Source organism: Schistocerca gregaria, chromosome 6 (assembly GCF_023897955.1).
Source record: "Schistocerca gregaria isolate iqSchGreg1 chromosome 6, iqSchGreg1.2, whole genome shotgun sequence".
Lineage (NCBI taxonomy): Eukaryota > Metazoa > Arthropoda > Insecta > Orthoptera > Acrididae > Schistocerca > Schistocerca gregaria.
The window spans coordinates 53,332,985-53,356,769 of NC_064925.1; the positions used below are offsets into that span (position 1 = coordinate 53,332,985).

Here is a 23,785-nt window from a genome sequence, read left to right on the forward strand (position 1 = left end):
AAGTCAAGCAAGCAATGTTCAGTTGGTCTTGGCTAAAGTAAGAATGGATGGTAGTTGATAATGTTATTGATATATCGTTAGTTTAAATATATTGATGGCCATGTTAACTATCAAGAGTGCGTATCCCATTTTTTTCTTCATGTGACTGAAAATTAAAATATCTTGCAATTTCACTTTACAGCAGCTAGGTCATGTGTACTTTCATTTAAATGCTTTGGGAGGGGGGGGGGGGGTGTCCCAACACCCCTGACACATTTGGCTATGTCCTTGACTGGCCCACACACACAAACAAACACACACACACACACACACACACACACACACACACACACACACACACACACACACACACGCACACATGCAAATTGGATAGATAAAACAGTCTATTCACCAGGCAGCGGCAGAAAACACACACACACACACACACACACACACACACACACACACACACACACACACACACACACACGACAGTTGTTACAGGCAAGCCTTCAGGGATAGTGGCTCTTTCTTCAGGCAGGAGGGTTGAAGGGGAAGGAAGGGGGGTGAAGGAAGAGGACTGGAGAGGTCTAGGAAAAGGGGACGATTTTGGGAAAGTCACTCAGAACTGCGAGTCTGGGGAGACTTACCGTATGGGATGAGAAGGAAAGACTGATTGTTGGGTACTGCATCGGACAAGATTTGAAAACCTGAGAGCTTAAAGGTAGAAGACAGGGAAATATTCAGACAGAGATCACTGCTTAAACATCATTCATGAGTTAATAAGATTGAAAAGCTAAGTAGTGCATTGTGTGTGAGAGAGTTGAGAGGGGGTAGGGGGGGGGGGGGGTGTGAACAATAGACGGGTAAGACAATGAAAGGTGCAGAAACCAAAACAGAGTGAAGCAAAGAGTACTTACAATGAAGAAATGCTGAGACAGAAGAAATTAACATAAATTGTGGCCAGGTGGGCAGCAAGAACCAAGGACATGCTGTAGTGCTAGTTCCCACCTGCGGAGTTATGAGAAACAGATTTCTGGGGAAAGAATACAGATGGCACATGTGCTGAAACATGCACAGAGGTCACGATTGTCATGTTGTATAATATTGCGAGTTGCCAGTATACACCCTTTGCCCATTGATCGTAATTGATAATTTGGTGGTAGTCATGCCGATGTAGAAGGCTGAACAGTGTTTACATAACAGCTGGTATATGATACGTGTAGTTTCTCAGAAGGCGCTCCTGATACGTGTAGTTTCTCAGAAGGCTCTCCTGTTGATAGTATATGTTTTGCCAGTTACAGGGCTGTTGTAGTTGATGGTAGGAGGGTGCATAGGGCAAGTCTTGCAGTGGGGTTGGTCACAGCCATGGGTTATGGAGATGGGTGCAGAAGCAGCATAGGGTCTGACAAGAATATTGTGGAGATTGGGAGGGTGACAGTAAGATACTCCAGGTGTGGCGGGCAAAATTTCAGACAGAATGGATCTCATTTATGGGCACGATTTTAGAAAGTCGTGGACCTGTCAAAGTAGCTGATAACACATTCCAGACCAGTATACTACTGAGTGACCAATGGTGTGCTCCAAAGTCGTTTTTTGGAGGGAAATGTGCTTTTTAACTAGGCTGTTGGAGTAATTACGTGCAGTGAAGGCTGAGGTGAGAATGCTGGTGTATTGCTGTAAAGTATATATCACACACCTGGTAGAATACTTCATGATGAGATGGACCCACCATGGTATACTCTTTCAGCTGCAAAATTTCTTAGTGAGTTTTCTAGTAAGTTCCTCCATTTCAAAGTTTCAGTGAACATATTAAGCTCTTATTGATAGCTGATTTCATTATCTATATGAGAAATGCAATTGAGCTTTTTAAAAAATTGAGACCTGTGTGACAGACAAAGGAGGAAAGCTTATATTTGAAATGTCACCACTAGTTCTACTGCTTCATACTAATACAGTTCTTTCTGACAGCTTTTTTTTCTTCCAGGTGAGAACTAATTTTGTAACAAATTGTCCATTCAAGTAATCTAAAAGAGTGGAGTCTTAAGTAATTCGGTTTGCCACATCCCAGTCCCCACTCCTGTTCTTCTCATTGTTTTCTTAATTCCTCCAGTTTACAGTATATTTTACCTGTCTACCTACAACTCTCTGTGCCTGCACTCAACTAATTGTCTGCTGGGTTTGACTTTGCTCTCATCTTTCTCACCATATATCAAGAAAATATTCCCTACCATCATGTTTTTATACCACTTTGGTAGACCTGCAAAATAATTAAAATATAATTCTGAAAATCTTACAGCAGCTTTTTCTTAGATAATTAGTATGTCTTTTTGTAACATTTTACTTTCAGATTTTTGTCAGTATTAGAAAATTTTGTTCACTAATTAGACTGTTCTTCTCTTTTTAGATGATACACAACTTTATAATTTCAGGTTTGCCATTGAGAATCTACATCCATTTACATTAATTATTTGACAATATTTTAATGTGATACCAGTAGTGAATTCTCTTTGCTTAGGTTGAAAGTTTAGTGAAATCTGAACCAATAGTAACCAATGTTTTTTTGGTTTATAACATTAGTTTTCTGTGTTCCTGTTAACTCCTACATGTGTCTCATAATGAATGCTGCCACGAATGTCTGTGAATAATGCTTCATTGTAATCTGTTGTTTCATTTGTGATCATTGTAAGATAACAGTTGTCACCTATCGTAATTTAAGGGAGAATGTGGGTGTCAGTGAAATTCTGTTTTCTAAAATTTATCTCACATCTATTGTTACTAAATAACATGCTGCATTTTAGCTATCAATGTATCCTCTATTGTTTCACAACAAGAGTGACCTATTTTTCTTCCCAGGTACCTTTAAGATTCAGCAGTGAGTGCCTGTTTTGGAAACTAAACATGGATAATTTTTTATGCATCAATCCAATTGTTTTATAGTGGACTGATGGGCGGCGCAGACATATACATATCAGAAAACTGTGTTCACTGGTTTTTGAGCTCAGCTCTTTTTCTAGTAAAAGATAGACACACAGACCGCAAAGATAGATACAAAGACTCCCAAATACAGACTATTGCAGATATTCTGATTATTGGTAGCATTTGCGTGGTCTGATGGATGTAGGATAAGAGTAGGGAAGTATGCACAAGGTAAGGAAGGGGTAGTGTGAGGAGGAACAGGAAAGAGAGATGACTTAGTGCTGACATGAAAAGCTGAGAGGAGATATGAGGGGTACAGCTTATAAGAGATATAGGGAGTCAGGGAAGGAGCCAGTGACAAGCAGGGAAGGGAGGAGTGTGGGTGGGAGAAGGAAGGAGAGAGCTTGCATAAAGGGAGAGGGGAGTTGAGAGTGGTAGGTGAAGGGTGAAGGCAGTAGACATTCTGGACAGGGAAGAAGTGGGTGATGGAAGTTGGATAGGAGTTTGAAAGGATGCACAAGGCATGGAGGGGTAGTGGAGTGATGAAAACGTGGTCATGTGTGTGAATTGTGCTTGCGTGAAGGTGTGTGTGTGTGTGTGTGTATGTGTGTGTGTGCTGTCTAATTTAGATAAGGTCTTTTGGCCAAAAGCTTGCTTGTTTAGCATTCTTTTTGTTGTGCCTGTCTGCAACTCACTACCTCAGCAATCTATCATTTTCATGTTATTGTCATTATTCCATCCTGGATTTTCCATTATATAGCATCTACCATTTTTATCTCCATTATATCACTTCCACTATAAATTTTCACTATTTTATTTTAACCTTTTCAAACTAGTTTTTCAGTCTCACTGTTTCTTTCCCAACCATCTAACCATCTAACCATGAATTCGTACTTTTTCTACCTCTGCAAATTTGAAAACTCTCCTTTGCCCTAGAAAAACTCCAATAACACATCCTCTTTCTGAGTTCTTGTCCGAAATGTGATATCCCATTTAACTGGCCTACTATTTAAATTGCCACCCATTCTCCCACAAGAATCTTTGCCTTTTCCAATCGATTCAGTCCCTCATACTCACCAGTGTGTTCCTTCATAATCATAGAGTTCAATCTGAAACCATACCTGAGAGCCTATGCTCCTTTTGTGAAATCCATTTACTCAGTGACCACAAATTCCTCAATGATATCATTGCAATAGAAAGTCTTGTCAGTGGGCACAGCATTCTGAGCACCACCTGAGGAAGCTGGAAGCAGTCACAGCTACTCCTGTCTGATGGCCGCTTGGGATTACCTCTAGCCCTCTGACCCAATCACCTGTCAACCCCTTATAGCCCCCTGGCAATGCCTTTCTGATTTACTCCACCTTCCACATCCCCAAAAACCTCTTCGACCCTCTGTGAAACACACTGTCCCTTAACACGCATCCTATAACACTGTTGTCAACCTTTCTGCCGAAACTCTGTCTCCTGCAGAAGTCCCAGTACTTTCTAAAAGTGTCACCCTTAGCCTCAAACCTAATTTCAACATGCTGGACTTGTAGAGGACATCTTTTCCTTTCCTTATTCTTTGCAGTTGAAACACTTCTTCGCCACACACCCCACTGACAATAGTCAACCAAAACCCCCATATGAAACCTATTTTAAAACAGTTCCAACATGACTCCAACTGTGATCCTCTTCCAATTTCACCGAGCAATCCTCTGGTAATCTTTCAAGAATTTTCACTTGTACCTTCACCTTGAGTTCCTAAATCCTTCCCTAGTAGTGAGTCCAGTATCACTCCTATGGAACAGATAGTTTTCCATAATGTGAAAACCAATCCAGACCCTATCCTCCTCTTTACAAACAATGGCTCGTGAATTGTAGTGACTATGTGGCTGAGGGTCACTGCCAACTTCCTGACACCTGCATATAAACCTTACACACATGACACTATCCCAGAAGTTCAGTAGCTCCTCAAGGCCTGCGGTCCATCCAGAAACCTAAGATCTGAGTCCATCTCCCTCCTCACACCAGCAACCTCTCATTCTCCTTCCTCTCCAGAAACCACAAAACCAACCTTACATGTCTCCCTACCAGTCACCCCATTGGGGCTGGCTACAATGCTCCCACAGAATGAACCTTTGTCTTTGTTGACCGACAGCTCCAAACTGTTGTCCATAACCTCCCAACCCACATCCAAGACTGTTCATTTCCTTCAAAACCTCCCATAGTTAATGTAATGCTACCACTACAGTCTTTGTTGTTCACTGTGGCTGGAACGTCCTTGTAAACTAACATCCCCCTTGCCCGAGGCCTTATGGCCATGGAACACTACCTTCCTCATGGTCTTCCTGATACCAAACCCACCACCTCCTTCCTAATCCTCCAGACCAGTCACATTCTGTGCCAACTTATTTTTGAGCCATCTAGAGGAATCCTTTCTATCCAGTGAACACATAAAAGCTCTTGCTTGGTTAAGGGATACATGACATTTTCATGATCTTGACCCATGGCATATCCTACCTTTACTCGTTCCTCCACAACCTTAGCACCTGCTCTGTAGTCTGCTTCACCTGGTCCTTGTCAACTCAACGAGCTACTTTCCTAGATGTTGATCTCCACCTCTCAAATGGCTCAATAACTGCATCTTTTCATATCAAGTGCACCAATCATTATCAGCAGCTCCTCTTTGATAACTGTCACCTGCCCCATGTCAAACAGTCTCTTCCTTACAGCCCACCCATGGCCACCGCATCTGTGGTGGAAAGCAGGAGTTGTTTAAATGTACCAGTGACCTTACCAGAGCCTTTATTGTTAGACAGTATCCTATCCAGCTCATCTATAAACAGATCTCCCTTGCCATTTCCTCCTCTGATACAAGTAAACCTGGTAAACTGCCACTAACTAGCGCTCTTCTGGCCTTGCAAACTCAACCACTTTCTTTACTACGGCTTCGAGTACATCTCATTGTTTGCAAAAATTATGGATATCATACCCAGAATCCTATCTACTTCACTCAAAGCAGTGTTTCATTACCCATGTAACTTACAGATATTGTCCATCCCCATTCAAATCCTGCACACCATGGGTCATCCCTTCTGGGTGACGCAGGTGCAAGACCTATCCCATACGTCCATCCACCATCTCTTACCACAGTTGAGTCACAGACATTCTTACCCTACAAAAGACAGTGCAACATGTGAAAGCAGCCATGTTATATATCAGCTATGCTGTAATTATTGTGCAGCATTCTATGTGGGCATGACAGGTAACCGACTGTGTCCACTCACATGACTGGCCATTGCCAAACTGTGATCAGCCATAGATTTGACCGTTCAGTTGCCAAACCTAGTGCACACCACAACCATAACGACTTGAACAGCTGCTTCACGACACTTGCAATTTGGATACACCCTTTCAGCACAATTTTCTCTGAACTACGTGGGTGGAAATTGTCTCCCCAGCTTATCCTGCATTCATTCTCTCCTCCCTCCCTCCCCTCCCTCCCTCCCTCCCTTCCTCTCCTCCCTCCCTTCCTCTCCTCCCTCCCTTCCTCTCCTCCCTCCCTTCCTCTCCTCCCTCTTCCCCCATTCCATCCCACTCCCATCCTCTCCTCCCTCCCTTCCTCTCCTCCCTCCCTTCCTCTCCTCCCTCTTCCCCCATTCCATCCCACTCCCATCCTCTCCCTTTCAACCTCACCTCCCTGTGTCCCCTTCTGACTCTATCTCCAGTTTTGTACCTACTCCCCCCCCCCCCCACCCTCTCCTTATATCTCTTATATGCTCTGCTCCCTCAGAACTCATTTTGTCTTGTGCACTGCTGAGTTACCCGTATTTCCTGCTCCTGCCTCACACTATCCCACTACTTTCATTGATTCATGTGTCTTACCCTATCCCCTCCCCATGTGTATCACTCCAAGCAACTACTATCAGTAATTGGTAATAATGAATATTCAGTGTTGCTGTGGATGTGGTAGTGTGTACTTGGATGCCTGTGTGGTTATGAGTGTGAATGCCTGTAGCTTTTTCTAGAAAACGAGCCAGAGCTTGAAAGCTAATGAACACTGTGTTCTGTTCCATGTATCTATGTGCCACGAGTCACTCCACTATAGGTTGGTGGTTGCTTTTCCCGTATTTTACATACAAGGCCATTCAAACAGAAGGAGCAGATTCCAAACATTTATTGATTCCAAAATACAAAAGATAAAAACGCAATTCCAACGTTTCTGGAAAGAGAAAATTTCAAATTTTTATGCATTCAATGTGAGCACCCATTCCAGGACGTTTAATGTAAGAGGAGAAGCAGAAGATGAACTTCATCATTGGTGACTTCCCAGGTGTCCAGACCTCACACCTTGCGACTTTTATCTATGGGGTTGTGTAAAAGACTGTTTTATCACATTGTTGAAGCTGTGAATTCGATAATGAGGCACCAGCTGCTTGTGTGGCAGGAAATGGGCCACTGTTTTGATTTTTGCCATGTAACACATGGTGCTCACATTGAATGCATAAAAATTTGAACTTTTCTCTTTCCAGGAATGTTGGAATTGGGTTTCTTTCTTTTGTAGTTTGGAAGTAATAAATATGTGGTATCTGTTCCTTCTTTTTGAATAGCACTGTGTTGTTCCTTGCAGGATTTTTATTATTGTAATCCAATCTTTTTACAATCCACATAAGAAAAGTTTGTGTTCTTTTGAACAGTGGCCCAGTATTGATTAAGACCACTATTTTTTTATCTCTTTTATCACATACAATAGACTTATATAAGACTTTTAAAGGACATTGTGCAATACATTTAGTGACACACCCTCTAAAACATATACACATTTCTCATCTCATAGTTAAACTCTTGTCAAGTAAACTGTGCATGTTTGTCATAAACCTATTGTTAGGTGGATACTGTTTCTTAATAGTTTGTTAATAGCCCATTGCAGTAGTTTAGGTCGTGAATATCTCTTTTTATGAGTTGTGTTCTCTACTGTATTTACAAACCAGCAATATTTTCTCCAGATGTTCTTTCCAAAGATAAATGTTTCTGTTACATTCACACCAGCAATAACAGAATACTTAAGTAGTCCATTGACAGTATAACAAACCAAATTAACATAATACAGCTTGATCCCCAAAGATAGGAAATGCTGAAAATAAGTTCCACATGGTCTGATAATGAAAAAGGGGGAGATAATTCAAGAACCTGACCTAATGGAAAAGTTCATGCTGAAACTGGTGTAGGCGTTAAACATTTCAATATTTTTTTACAGATTGTCTTATCTGCAAGTGACAAGTTGATGAATGGGTCTTCAAATCATCTGGCAGGCCTAGCTGCTGAACATCAGCCTCAACATGTTTACAGATTGTACAGAGACAATGAAAGATTTGCACCTGGGCAATATTTTTTTGCATGTCTGATGGAAGTTTTTCCTTTTTTATGAAACCTACACACAAAATATATTTAAATTGAAGGTAATTAACAATTTGAATATATAAGGCATTGACCCTGCACTAAAAACTGAATCATGATCTACAAGGCCATGTTTGCTGGTAACACACAAATAGCATGTTAGGTCCCATTATTGTGTACTCAGGTTTTCTTGGCAAGGAGTTGTGCATCTAAATGTATGAAAGAAGCATTTAAAATTAATTGCACTTTCAGCTGTTGACACTGTTTTGTCTCCACCAAGTTTCCTGTACAAAACATTAACCTTTAGATTATACTAATTTGTTTTACCCTGCCTACAATGGTAATACACACTGAGCTAATTTTTGCACATTTAACCTTGTATGTTTTCCTCATAAATGTTTAACAGGTCACTGGCTCCTAATGAATCAAATTCTGTTTGGTTCCTTCGTGATCTCTTTAACTGTAATAATGTCCTGTGACACGTCTTAAGGGATCCTGTCAATCTGAATGACCCATAGTCGGAGACCATTGCTCTGATATGCATGTTCAACAAAACTTTCTGTCTCTGTTGAGAAAGAAAATTTACAGACCAATAGAGTTCAGGTAACATGCAGATACAAGTAAAAATTGTAAAATGATAATTGTGTATTACTGAATCTTAGAAGACCACTTCTTTTTTCTTATTCTGTTGTCTGACAGTGCAGGCTATATTATCCCTGTTCACTGTAGTTGCTTTGAATGAGCATGACACTATTGTAGATATTTTTCTTGGAGCCACTAATCTTGTCAATCAATTGAAAAATTAAAGAAGCAGTCTCTTTTGTAAATACCTAAATTGTGACAAAATGGAAATGTACTCACAAAAGCTATGAAATTATGAGACACAATTGCTGACTAGTAGTACCGAAAATTTCACATCCTTAAGGTGAAAACAGACCAGCAATTATGTCTCATTATTTTATGTATGATTGTTATGCAGATCTAAAGCATGAAGATGATCAATGTGACAAGAATTTGAATTTCTCCTTGTCTGTTCATAGGTCTATTACTTTTAATACAAAATATGTCCATATAAAGGAAACTGTCCAAGATGGTTGCTTAAGCTTTTAAACTAAAGCGAAAAATATGAAATGCTGCACTCATTTATAAATGTGAATATTTGGTTTTCAACATATTGCACTTATGCAACTGATGATAACAGGAATTGTTCTCACTGTAGCACACTGGTGGTGGTAGTGGTGGTGGTGGTGATACTGTTGCTGGCAATAGTTATGACCTTTTTTTGTTAATATGATAGCATTTTTGAATAATTTCCATCAGTAGTTGTGCTTACGTTACTACTTTATGCTACAGATATGTTGTTTCAAAAACTATTGCGAACCCTCTGTATTTTGTAGATTAAGCGTGTGTATAATTAAATTGGCATAGTAAGCATATAGGTTGGAGGCAGTATGTATTAGGATGAAGTATGTATGTCACTGGTTTAAGCTTAACAGATTACTGAATTACACTGTTAACCTTTTTGAGCTTCCATGTAGTGTGTCAAAATGTTGCAACAAATTCTCTCTCTACTTCTTAAGTTGCACCTACTAATTTATAAGCCTTCTATAAAATAATACTTTCCCCTTGTGTTTTCAGGAACATACTTTGCTTTCCTATTCACCATGAAAATGTCATAGTGGGAGTTGCCCAGATGTGTAACAAGAGAAATGGCTACTACTTTGATGTGTTCGATGAAGAAGTTGCAATGGCATTTAGTATTTACTGTGGCATAAGTATTATGCACAGCTTAGTGTATAAGAAGATACAGGAAGCACAGGCGAGGTACAAGATGGCAAATGAGCTTATGATGTATCACATGAAGGTATGTAGCCTCCTCTGCTTTATGTATTTTTTGTTGCATTTAACACTATTAAAGTGAGACTGATGTATTTATGTAGGAATTATTTAATTGCACTTTCTAAATCATCTTAAATTCACTTTATTAACATAGACCACAAGAAGAAAAGAAAGTAAGTTTAGAGTTTAATGTCCTGTAAAGAGTGAGGTCATTAAAGGTGGAGCACAAGAATAGCTTGTATAGGCATGTGTAAGGAAATTTGTTATGTCTTACCATCGCAGCATTTGCTGTAAGCAATTTAGGGAAGCAGCTGGAAATCTAAACCTGGATGACTGGATTGGCATTGTGGGAAAATCTTAACAATCAGTCTCCATTGTATCTGCGTAGCTCACTGCATATAGCCGGGTCAGTAAATGTGTTTACGGTTCTCATACCTTCTGTTCTAACTTTTAGGGGAGTTTCCATTTTCTCTCACACTAGATGGCTGCCGAAGTTACAACTAAAAAGTTGTCTAGGTACCCAGGTGTAAATTGTGGTCCATTACCTATTGGTCTTATTTTATGCAGCCCGCAAATTCCTCCAACACACTTACACATATTCTTTCCTCTGAACTAAAATGATTGCAAAGAGTTGTCCCGTATTGTAGTCTCCACTTTAACTGCATAGCTCCCTTTATATAACCTGCTCTATAAAAGCTATTGGTGAGTGGTTACCTTTATTTTATTTTATGTATAACCCATCTAGGAATTTCCATTGTTCTTACATTTCGTAGATTCTCCATCCAAGGTAACATACTACATCATGCTCATAAAGAAGTCCTCAGTCTAGTCACAAAATCGCTTGATACCCCATATGAGTGTATTTAAAGTAGATGTGATACTGAGCCAAATGCTTTCTGGAAGTAATTTCTCTGAGTGCCTTGACCCATGGGTTTGAGGAAGCCACTTGGAAAAAGCACAAGTTGGGTTTCCCATTATAGAAGCTTTCAGTATGCTTGCTGGCTGGCATGATGGAGGTAATTCTTTTTGAGATACCTTATTATGTTTGATCTCAGAATTTCGTGGGATCAATTGTATGCTCTACATCTACATCTACATTTATACCCCGCAAGCCACCCAACGGTGTGTGGCAGAGGGCACTTTACGTGCCACTGTCATTACCTCCCTTTCCTGTTCCAGTGGCGTATGGTTCACGGGAATAACGACTGTCTGAAAGCCTCCGTGCACACTCTAATCTCTCTAATTTTACATTCGTGATCTCCTCGGGAGGTATAAGTAGGGGGAAGCAATATATTCGATACCTCATCCAGAAACGCACCCTCTCAAAACCTGGCGAGCAAGCTACACCGCGATGCAGAGTGCCTCTCTTGCAGAGTTTGCCACTTGAGTTTGTTAAACATCTCCGTAACGCTATCATGGTTACCAAATAACCCTGTGACGAAACGCGCCGCTCTTTTTTGGATCTTCTCTATTTCCTCCGTCAACCCGATCTGGTACGGATCCCACACTGATGAGCAATACTCGAGTATAGGCCGAACGAGTGTTTTATAAGCCACCTACTTTGTTGATGGACTACATTTTCTAAGGACTCTCCCAATGAATCTCAACCTGGTACCCGCCTTACCAACAATTAATTTTATATGATCATTCCACTTCAAATCGTTCTGCACGCATACTCCCAGATATTTTACAGAAGTAACTGCTACCAGTGTTTGTTTCACTATCATATAATCATACAATAAAGGATCCTTCTTTCTATGTATTCGCAATACATTACATTTGTCTATGTTAAGGGTCAGTTGCGACTCCCTGCACCAAGTGCCTATCCGCTGCAGATCTTCCTGCATTTCGCTACAATTTTCTAATGCTGCAACTTCTCTGTATACTACAGCATCATCTGCGAAAAGCCGCATGGTACTTCTGACACTATCTACTAGGTCATTTATATATATTGTGAAAAGCAATGGTCCCATAACACTCCCCTGTGGCACACCAGAGGTTACTTTAACGTCTGTAGACGTCTCTCCATTGATAACAACATGTTGTGTTCTGTTTGCTAAAACTCTTCAATCCAGCCACACAGCTGGTCTGATATTCCGTAGGCTCTTATTTTGTTTATCAGGCGACAGTGCGGAACTGTATCAAATGCCTTCTGGAAGTCAAGAAAAATAGCATCTACCTGGGAGCCTGAATCTAATATTTTCTGGATCTCATGCACAAATAAAGTGAGTTGGGTCTCACACGATCGCTGTTTCCGGAATCCATGTTGATTCCTACAGAGTAGATTCTGGGTTTCCAAAAACGACATGGTACTCGAGCAAAAAACATGTTCTAAAATTCTACAACAGATTGACGTCAGAGATATAGGTCTATAGTTTTGCGCATCTGCTCGACAACCCTTCTTGAAGACTGGGACTACCTGTGCTCTTTTCCAATCATTTGGAACCTTCCGTTCCCCTAGAGACTTGCGGTACACGGCTGTTAGAAGGGGGGCAAGTTCTTTCGCGTACTCTGTGTAGATTGAATTGGTATCCCGCCAGGTCCAATGGACTTTCCTCTGTTGAGTGATTCCAGTTGCTTTTCTATTCCTTGGACACTTATTTCGATGTCAGCCATTTTTTCGTTTGTGAGAGGATTTAGAGAAGGAACTGCAGTGCGGTCTTCCTCTGTGAAACAGCTTTGGAAAAAGGTGTATAGTATTTCAGCTTTATGTGTGTCATCCTCTGTTTCAATGCCATTATCATCCCGGAGTGTTTGGATATGCTGTTTCGAGCCACTAACTGATTTAACGTAAGACCAGAACTTCCTAGGATTTTCTGTCAAGTCGGTACATAGAATTTTACTTTTGAATTCACTGAATGCTTCACGCATAGCCCTCCTAACGCTGACTTTGACATTGTTTAGGTTCTGTTTGTCTGAGAGGTTTTGGCTGCGTTTAAACTTGGAGTGAAGCTCTCTTTGCTTTCACAGTTATGGTTAAAAGAGGAGCTTACACAGCCACAAAGTCAGTAGAGAATCTGAGAAGTGGTAAAACACTTGTCTTTATTCCCAAAATAGTGTTATTTATCATGACGTGGTGTTGGTATGTTGCAGCTTCAGTATTGTTAGCACAATTTGATTCCTTCATTAACAATTTCATTATGTCGAACTGCCTAAGTAGTTTGGCCACAATGTAGTTACAGAACAGAATAGGAAGCAACAGTATACTCTCTGCTGATTGTAATAAATGTATTTCTTAGTTTCCCTGCATTGTTGCGATGTATTCCTTGTAATATATTGTCTTTTATTGTGTGTTTCACACCACAGTTGATGGGGTCTCCCGAAATGTGTCACAAAATGGTGAATAGATTATTTTGGTAAAAAAAAAGAAGCATTATACCATTTAGTGCCAATATGATTGTAGATCTCCATAGAAGATTTTTGTCTGAAGTGATAAGAATCTGATAAGGCTTCCCATCATGTGAACTGAGTCTAACTGTCTCAGTTTGAATTTCGTTGGAAGACAGCCCCGAGAACTTGTTGGTTGGGGGGATGGACGTAATATCCTGGGTTCTGCTTGGTTCTTGTCTTTCTTTCTATTCTCTTTCTTATGTTACCATTATCATTAAAAAAATTAAAATCACAAATCTGATTTTTTATGGCTTTATTGGCAGTACATTTTCTCACACAATTAGATTAGGTGGAGAAGTTAAATCATCTATATATTGAAATCAACATTATAATAAATGAACATTTATTTTACTTTGAGACTGAATTTGCACTCTGCAGTGAAGTATGTAGTGGTACCAAACTTCCTGGAGGTTAAAATTGTCTGCTGGACTGAGACTTGAACCTAGAACTTTTGTCTTTCGTGGGCAAATGCCCTACTGCCACAGCTATCCAAGCATAACTCGCAATCCACACGCATGGCTTTACTTTAGCCAGTATCTCATCTCCTACCTACCAGACTTACCGTATTTACTTGAATCTAAGTCGCACTCGAATCTAAGCCGCACCAGAAAAATGAGACTCGAAATTCAAGGGGAGAGTAAAGTTTTAGGCCGCACCTCCAAATCGAAGCAAAGTTGGTCCATTGTAATATGAGACACAGTTTAGGTCGAATGAATGACAATACAGCTGCAGCAGTTTCGTTCGAGTCGTAAGCTTAGCAGTTAAGCTTTACCAGGTAGCCATTGCGATGCGTCAGGCGTTCCGTCTGTATTTATACCCTTCCTTTTTCGTGTGCTTCATCTGGTTTGAATTGATTGCTTATTTTTCTTTGATCTGATAAGTGCCGTTCTCTTTGTTATAGGTGTTAACGTCACTCTAAGCTGAAAATGCATTACTGTACTGTGACATGCATTGTTTGTCGCATTCTGATAGTGAGTGCTTATGGCCTGTCGCCGCTCGCGACATGGCTTGCTTTTGTGTGCGCTACCGCCGCTTACAATTTAAAAGAAGAGAGAGGAATTGTCTCATTAGCGAAACAATGGCAAGAGACTGCTATTTGTTGTTACTTACACTGCTGCTATATTTGATAATGATCAACAAGAACCAAATAATAGACTACGTATGATAGAAGGTGTTAGCGAAAATTTTTCTCCGTTTTAAAATCTTTGCAGGTGCCTCTTTAGTACATTACATTCTGCACAGAAATTAGTCATCTTAGATTTAAAAATCTAGTCAATTGGCGTGCTTCATTTCTGACTGTATCACTATTAGGCATAAGAGTAATATGAATATAAACATGACATGATATGTATATTATTCTGTGTTTGCTGTTGTCTCACTCTAGTTTCGTAGTTTATTAGGCAGACAGGATTTAAATGAGATAGCAGCAAACACGAAACAATACATGGCAAAACGTTTATCTTTGTATTATTCTTATAGTGAAGAGAATACTGAATGTGATTCACAATTCATATAAGTTCCTATTGGCAACCATCTCTTCTCAAAGGTAGGACAAAATTCAGAACATAGAGTTGGCCATATTGACAAGCATCTGTAACAGTCTTGCCAGTCGGATTTTTGTATTACATTGAAATGCTGCTACATTTGAAGATGAACAATACGGAATATGTATTTACTTCGTTGGATAATGTATGAAAATCCAGCGTTCGAAACTCTGGGTGGAGGAAAAATCTCGTAGTCCACCTTTTTCTTAATTTATTTACTGACGCAGAGGTTTTGGCGCCAGTATTTATCTTTGTGCCTACAAAGCATGCCCGTGTAGCGCTACATGTATTCGATGGCAGAAGTTAGTTGTGGCAGCACCTACCAACATTTTTCAGAACTTCCACTTGCTTTGCACTTGATTCTAAGCCTCAGGCAGTTTTTTGGATTACAAAGAGGGGGAAAAAAAGTGCGGCTTCGATTCGAGTAAATATGGTATGTTGCTTGCTCATCAGTGCCTATTCTGGTTATTGGCACAGTCAATTTTTTTTAATTTTTACTTGCAAAAAAAAATTACATGCATCCAATTAATTTTGTACACATTATCAGGTGAAATCAAGAGAATTTGTATCATTAACATTTTATTCATTATTTTATACTTGTTCACCTTATCACAGCACCGCATTAACATTACCAAATGGCACAAAATCTAATTTCCAACTGAATTGTATCAAAAAGGCTTTTACACAAAAAAGTTTACATTTAAATTATTCCAGTAGTGTAAATGCTAATATTTTCTCACAAACAGGAGAATTTCAGTTTTGTTGCATATTTATCATTTGTAAATGTTTCAGTAATCAATAATATTAGTTACAAATGTATTATTATGAAGACAATTTCAAAAAGAATAAATAGTGTAAAGAAGTGACAAAATGTATTAAATGAGATAATAACAACAACAATAATAATAAGTAACAAAACACAGCAGATAAATCGTATTTGAAATATTAATGTATGATGTAGGTTACAAAACTGATGTACAGGATGTTCATAAAGACCCTTTACAACTTCAAAATTTTATTACAATGGCAGTTGTTGAAATATTTTAACATTTCTTTGATTGTAATCAGTGTTTATAAAAGTTTTTGACTGTTTAATAGACGTCTATATGGGCACCTTTAGTTGCACGAAGCACTTCAAGACTGTACTCAATTTCTTGCCATGTCTGCTGTAGCATAGCGTCATCAATGGTGGCAATGGCATTACAAATCCTGTGTTTCAAGTCAGCAATGTCCTGTATCTGCGTTTGATACACAATATCTTTTACATACCCCCATAAAAAAAGTCCAAGTGATTGATATCTGGCGAACGCAGTGGCCAAGAAATTGACCCATCCCTCCCAATCCATCTGCTGGGAAATGTCTTATTGAGTAACCAACAAACATACAGTCCCCAATGTGATGGTGCACCATCTTGCTGGGAAATGATAGTTGGTTGTAAGTCAATCAGTTGTGGTGCTACATATTCGGTCACAAGATTGAGGTAAACATCTGCAGTAATTGTTGACTTGTTGAAAGAAAAATGGACCAATTATTCGGTTGCACATTATTCCACACCACACATTCACTTTTGGACTATCCCAGTGAAGCTCCCTAGTCACATGGGGGGTGTTCAGATCCCCAGATTCTTACATAGTGTCTGTTTCTTGTCCCAGAAACATGAAAAGTTGCCTCATCACTGAAACAAACTCACTTGAGGAATGCTTCATCCTCCGAAAGGTGTCCCAGCATGTTGAGTGCAAACTCTGTCCATTTTGGCTTGTCATTTGGCTCAAGCGTCTGTAACAGTTGCACTTTGTAAGCGTACAATTGTAAGTTCTTGTGGAGGACCTTATGTACAGTTGAACGTGGTAGTTGCAACTGTCTGGCAGCAGTGCGGATGGACTTCATAGGTGAACAAGTGAAGGCATTTAAAACACAATTGATGTTTTCCTCAGATATTTGTGGTCGCCCACTCGTCCCTTTATCCAACACTGTCCCTGTATCCATAAATTTTTTGTGCCATGCACGGATTGAAGGGTGCAGTGGTGGACCTCTTCCATACTTTGTTCTGAAGTTTCGTTAAGTCTGAACATCCAATTTTGTCTCAGTAAACCAGGAAACACATTGTGCCTTCTCTTGAGGAGTTGACATTTTATAGATCTTCAATTCCTTTCGTCAACAGAGTATCCGAAACCCAAAATTTTAGTATATATAAAAACTCTAGTAAACAGTGATTACTATAAAAGAAATTTTGTTAAAATATATCAACAACTGCCATTGTAATAAAATTTCGAAGTTGTAAAGGGACTTTATGGACACCCTGTATCATGTTAGTTAGTACAAATGATTAAGAACCACTGATCAGACTCATTACACCCTGTACAAGACATAGTCATACCACTGATACACCACTCACAGTCAAATGGGCTAGTAGTGACAGCTCCTGTACTTCCTGTAGGGACACACTGTCCACTGTTCACTGGAGAGGGTAGTGCTTCGTGTACCTTTGCTATCTCTGATACATGAGGTGGTAGCTCTCCCAACACTCCTATCCTCACCAGCTTCCAATTGCTTGACAGTAGTGACGGTGGTTTCCAGCTGCTTGCATATGTCAATTGTCTCATCCCCCACCTGAGAACAGCATTTACAGTGGAACTGCCTAGTGGCTGGTGCAATATTTTATAAAATGATGAACAAATAACTTTGAACTAAGCTTGCTGAATCTCTCTTTATTTCTGATTTTGTTAAGATAATAAGTAATAGTAGTTCCCTTTAAGAACTGAAGTGATGAACATTCAAAAAGAGATTTACATTACCTTATGCAACAGGAATATCTTGTATAAAAAGTTACTGATCACCTGAAATTTTTTTGTTGGAGCTTAAGGCCACTAACAAACCAGATATAGTATTAGTTATTAATAAATGCAGACAATATACTCTCTTGTTTATGCTCTTCATGGATATGCTGCCGGATACGATTGTCTTCAGTACATGATATTTCGGCGATCCACCTGAGTGCCATCTTCAGGTGTGATCGCTGGGTACACGCCGGCTTGATTGCGTACTCAGCAATCACACCTGAAGATGGCGACCAGATGGATCTCCGAAATATCATGTAGTGAAGACTATCATATCTGGCAGCATACCCATGAAGAGCATAAACATATAAGATGCCGGGAAAATCTACAGAATCACTATATATTCCCTTATTGAAAGAAAAACCTTAAATATAACACAATAACTGAGTTATAACTTTATCATTACTTAATCATAATTAAGTCCAAATGCGAAAACAGAGTCCACAGTGGAGTGCGACACCTAGTATCGAAAGCACATTTATTACAGACACCAATGTACAGGAAGGAAAGGACTGCCTATTGTATGCTATTTATACAAACATTGAATTTTCCAGAATATTCAAATATTACAAACAAGAAATTTTGAAAACCTTTATTAAGAAATGTTTGCCATTTGTCATGTTCGAATTGGTGACCTGCATCATGCCAACCAACATTGCTAAATGCCACTCCACATTGAATTCATCAAAGCTTGTGGCATAGTTCTCTCTCTCCTGAAGAAACAGTGACTCACAGTATTAGAAGACTAGATCAAGGTCTTGGTAATGGTCCTCTGTATGGCAGTGCTGGAGGATCCCCAAGTGTGAATCATTTTGTCACGATCCTGTTGAAGCTTCACAATCATCAAGTGAGCCTTCAGTTTCTTTAATGAGAAGCCCCCACCATCAATCAAGGCCTCAGACTTTTATAGTGCTTAATAGAAAGGACATAGGTGACATCTCTGTGATTTTGTCTTCTTAATGTATGATCATAAGCCTCTTATTTGTTAGTGACATTCGACAAGTGACTTACGATATGATATATTTTAGTAACTTTTCTGATGGCCCCACTTTCTGCACAGGTGTAAAAATTCATAACAAGTTTTACGAGCTGTATCCCACTGGGTGTTGTTCGACTTTATACTACTCTCAGTTCTTCATCTAGGTATCCAGTCAGCAGCCTTGCTTCTTTGGTCCTGGTGATGAGATGGTTCACGAAGTCAACCAAAGTATTGTGTGGTTAAAATGCAAACAGTGTATGTATTGTCGTTTTGACCTTGTGACTGTGAAGCAGAAAGAATGGTGTGAATCCCGTAATGTATTGCTTTGCTGTGTTACTTACAAATGTCACAACATGTCGTATTACATCCCCTTCTCATTGTTCAACATCATCATATATTAAAAGTATGTCTGCCAATGTCATATCTACATCTACATCTACATTTATACTCCGCAAGCCACCCAATGGTGTGTGGTAGAGGGCACTTTACGTGCCACTGTCATTACCTCCCTTTCCTGTTCCAGTCTAGTCAGGTTCGCGGACGAACAACTGTCTGAAAGCCTCCGTGCGCACTCTAATCTCTCTAATTTTACATTTGTGATCTCCTTGGGAGGTATAAGTAGGGGGAAGCAATATATTCGATACCTCATCCATAAACGCACCCTCTCGAATCCTGGCGAGCAAGCTACACCGCGATGCAGAGTGCCTCTCTTGCAGAGTCTGCCACTTGAGTTTGTTAAACATCTCCGTAATGCTATCATGGTTACCAAATAACCCTGCGACGAAACGCGCCTCTCTTCTTTCGATCTTCTCTATTTCCTTCGTCAACCCGTGTGGTACGGATCCCACACTGATGAGCAATACTCAAGTATAGGTCGAACAAGTGTTTTGTAAGCCACCTACTTTGTTGATGGACTACATTTTCTAAGGACTCTCCCAATGAATCTCAACCTGGTACCCGCCTTACCAACAATTAATTTTATATGATCATTCCACTTCAAATCGTTCTGCACGCATACTCCCAGACATTTTACAGAAGTAACTGCTACCAGTGTTTGTTTCGCTATCATATAATCATACAATAAAGGATCCTTCTTTCTATGTATTCGCAATACATTACATTTGTCTATGTTAAGGGTCAGTTGCCACTCCCTGCACCAAGTGCCTATCTGCTGCAGATCTTCCTGCATTTCGCTACAATTTTCTAATGCTGCAACTTCTCTGTATACTACAGCATCATCTGCGAAAAGCCGCATGGTACTTCTGACACTATCTACTAGGTCATTTATATATATTGTGAAAAGCAATGGTCCCATAACACTCCCCTGTGGCACACCAGAGGTTACTTTAATGTCTGTAGACGTCTCTCCATTGATAACAACATGCTGTGTTCTGTTTGCTAAAAACTCTTCAATCCAGCCACACAGCTGGTCTGATATTCTGTAGGCTCTTACTTTGTTTACCAGGCGACAGTGCGGAACTGTATCAAATGCCTTCTGGAAGTCAAGAAAAATAGCATCTACCTGGGAGCCTGAATCTAATATTTTCTGGATCTCATGCACAAATAAAGTGAGTTGGGTCTCACACGATCGCTGTTTCCGGAATCCATGTTGATTCCTACAGAGTAGATTCTGCGTTTCCAAAAACGACATGGTACTCGAGCAAAAAACATGTTCTAAAATTCTACAACAGATCGACGTCAGAGATATAGGTCTATAGTTTTGCGCATCTGCTCGACAACCCTTCTTGAAGACTGGGACTACCTGTGCTCTTTTCCAATCATTTGGAACCTTCCGTTCCCCTAGAGACTTGCGGTACACGGCTGTTAGAAGGGGGGCAAATTCTTTCGCGTACTCTGTGTAGATCGAATTGGTATCCCGCCAGGTCCAGTGGGCTTTCCTCTGTTGAGTGATTCCAGTTGCTTTTCTATTCCTTGGACACTTATTTCGATGTCAGCCATTTTTTCGTTTGTGCGAGGATTTAGAGAAGGAACTGCAGTGCGGTCTTCCTCTGTGAAACAGCTTTGGAAAAAGGAATTTAGTATTTCAGCTTTACGCATGTCATCCTCTGTTTCAATGCCATCATCATCCCGGAGTGTCTGGATATGCTGTTTCGAGCCACTTACTGATTTAACGTAAGACCAGAACTTCCTAGGATTTTCTGTCAAGTCGGTACATAGAATTTTACTTTTGAATTCGCTGAATGCTTCACGCATAGCCATCCTTACGCTAACTTCGACATCGTTTAGCTTCTGTTTGTCTGAGAGGTTTTGGCTGTGTTTAAACTTGGAGTGAAGCTGTCTTTGCTTTCGCTGTAGTTTCCTAACTTTGTTGTTGTACCACGGTGGGTTTTTCCCGTCCCTCACAGTTTTACTCGGCACTTATCTGTCTAAAACGCATTTTACGATTGCCTTTAACTTTTTCCGTAAACACTCAACATTGTCAGTGTCGGAACAGAAAGGATTATGGGAAGTCATTAGACAGTTGTGATCCTGTGATTGATGTCCCAGTGCAAAATTACCTTTGATATTAGTCTTGGTTGGAAAACGTTTGCTTGGTCAGAGATCATCACATTGAGATGCTCCATGTTTCAAAATGTGTCTTCTCAAGGAACCTCATAATTTCTGGAGCTTAGGCAGCCACTACAGATTTGGTGACAGCATAGCAGGTTAGGTGGTAATCAATGCAGACTATTATCCATTGATTCCCCCTATTATCCATCAATTCCCATTTGTTAACTTCGAGCACCACACCAAGAGGTCAATGTTAATCTTGTGGAATGGCACTGCTGCAGGCAGTGTTGGTACCAGATGCCCCAGAGGTAATTGCTCATGCGCCTTCCAGATCAGTATAGACCTGGCAATGATACATGCATGTGATTCTGTCTAGTGTTTTCATGAATTCTAGGTGACCACATTCCGTTTATTAATTTGAGTTCACATTTGGTTGGTTCCTTTGTTTTCATGGCTTCTATGGTTTCCAGCAGTGCTGAATCTTTCCTCTGTGTAGCAGCAGTGCCATTTAATCCAGCAGTGACTGAGACTTTATCTACACTGCTGTGTTTCACCAAAGGCTTACTTGAAAGACAGACAGCGTCCCTATGTTTACGCCCAATTTTGTGTACTGCTGTGATGCCAACGGCTCAATTCCCATTCAATGGATCCATCAGCACAGAGAATGGTGGTCTGTCACAACTATGAATGAAATCAAACAATGGAAAATCCAGGATGGAATGTAACAATACTAGAGAAGGAAAGTTGCTACTCACCATATAGTGGAGATGCTGAGTCGCAGATAGGCACAATAAAAAGGTTCACACAATCATAGCTTTCGGCCATTAAGGCCTTTGTCACCAGTCTCTCTCTCTCTCTCACACACACACACACACATGCACGCAAACACACAACTTGCTCACATGTCTGCAGTCTCAGAGAGCTGAAACTACACTGCGAGCAGCAGCACCAGTACATGATGGGGGTGGCGAATGGGTGGGGGTAAGGAAGAGGCTGAGGTGGGAAGGGGGAGGGATAGTATGGTGGGAGTGGCGGACAGTGAAGTATTGCAGTTTAGACGAAGGGTGGGGGAGAAGGTGTGGAGGGGAAAGGGGGTAAGTCGCAGAAAGGAGAGAAATAAAAATAAATTAAATGACTGGGTGTGGTGGTGAAATGACGGCTGTGGTCTTCTCAGTTTCTCCACTATTCCTACGTGTCCATTTCTCTACACCCACTATACCCTGTGATATCCACTCCTTTTTGAGTTTGACAATGTCACTGTCCATAATGTCACGGCAGGTGACCACACCTTTGCTGGAGTTAAGTGTGTTGTGCATCTCAACAATGATGTCATATTCATCCAATTGCTGTGACTTCCTAAGTAGTTCCACTTGCTTTGCCCGCTTAGTCTCAACCAGCAAGGAACCATTTCACAACTGCTACATAGACTTTAGGTTACCAGCAAGCCCTTCTAAACCCTTAGGCTGCGTTCACACTGCCGGCCGGGCCCGGCCGGGCTGATGCATACTGGGTCGGCTCGTGCCTAGCCAGCTCAGGCCGACGAGTAGTGCATTCACATCGCGCGCCGCGCCGAGCCGGGACGGCGAAATGGGGGAAAATCCACTTCTCCGATTTTCATGTTTTAAAAATTCTTAGCGGTATATAGGACTTCGCCACATCGTTTTCTGAACTCATTTTTTCCTTAAAAGTGTTACTTACATCGTGAAAAAAGAAAAAGTCTACTTTTCGTTTCGCGTGATTTCTTAGTTTCGTAACGCTTCCCAACCGATTTTGAAGAAAGTATGCGGCTAAAGAATCTGATTTTTGAACACGTGGTAGTGCAACATCTTAGCTTCGTATTGAATCATTTATCTTTCCATATTTCTTAACAGTCATTGTGAAATGACGCTATTTGTCAACGTTGTGCACTTGATTTACAAATCTTGTAGTGAAAAAGTTATGTAGCGGGTAGCTTACTGTTAGATCCGTTTTAGACCATACATTGTTGGGAATGAAATGTAGCTAAAAGTACCAAAAAGTTTTTGAAATGCTAATGATACTGATATCTGTCTCTGGTCTCAAGCAATGCGAGCTATTCAGTGGCGTCAGTGCCGCGTCCGCAAGCCACGGAGTTCGCGCGGTTACAGCTTGGTTTGGGTAGTCATATAATGCAGGACAGAAAAAAACTAATTACTAGTGATCAGTGCAGACCTAGTGTCGGTCCCTTTTATTATTTTAATGGTCTCATTCTCCTGATAAATTCAAATGTATAAGAATTTTTCCCTTGGTACTGGACAATCATCTGCTATGCTTTTATAATTGGCCACACGTTGCATCACAAAAGACAAACAATTATTTGTCATCAACATCCTACAATTAGTATGATGTACATTTCGTATTTCGAACTAAAAGATAACTGAAGCGCAATT

General features: G+C 40.3%; 1 protein-coding gene across 1 annotated transcript in view; it reads left to right on the forward strand.

Annotated features, from left to right (window-relative positions):
* Positions 1-23,785, forward strand: part of LOC126278948 (cGMP-dependent 3',5'-cyclic phosphodiesterase-like) — a 231,020-nt gene that overhangs the window by 114,921 nt on the left and 92,314 nt on the right. Inside the window, exon 7 of the mRNA XM_049979225.1 lies at positions 9,916-10,141. Coding sequence (XP_049835182.1) covers positions 9,916-10,141 — 226 coding nt within the window. The remainder of the gene's footprint in view (positions 1-9,915; positions 10,142-23,785) is intronic.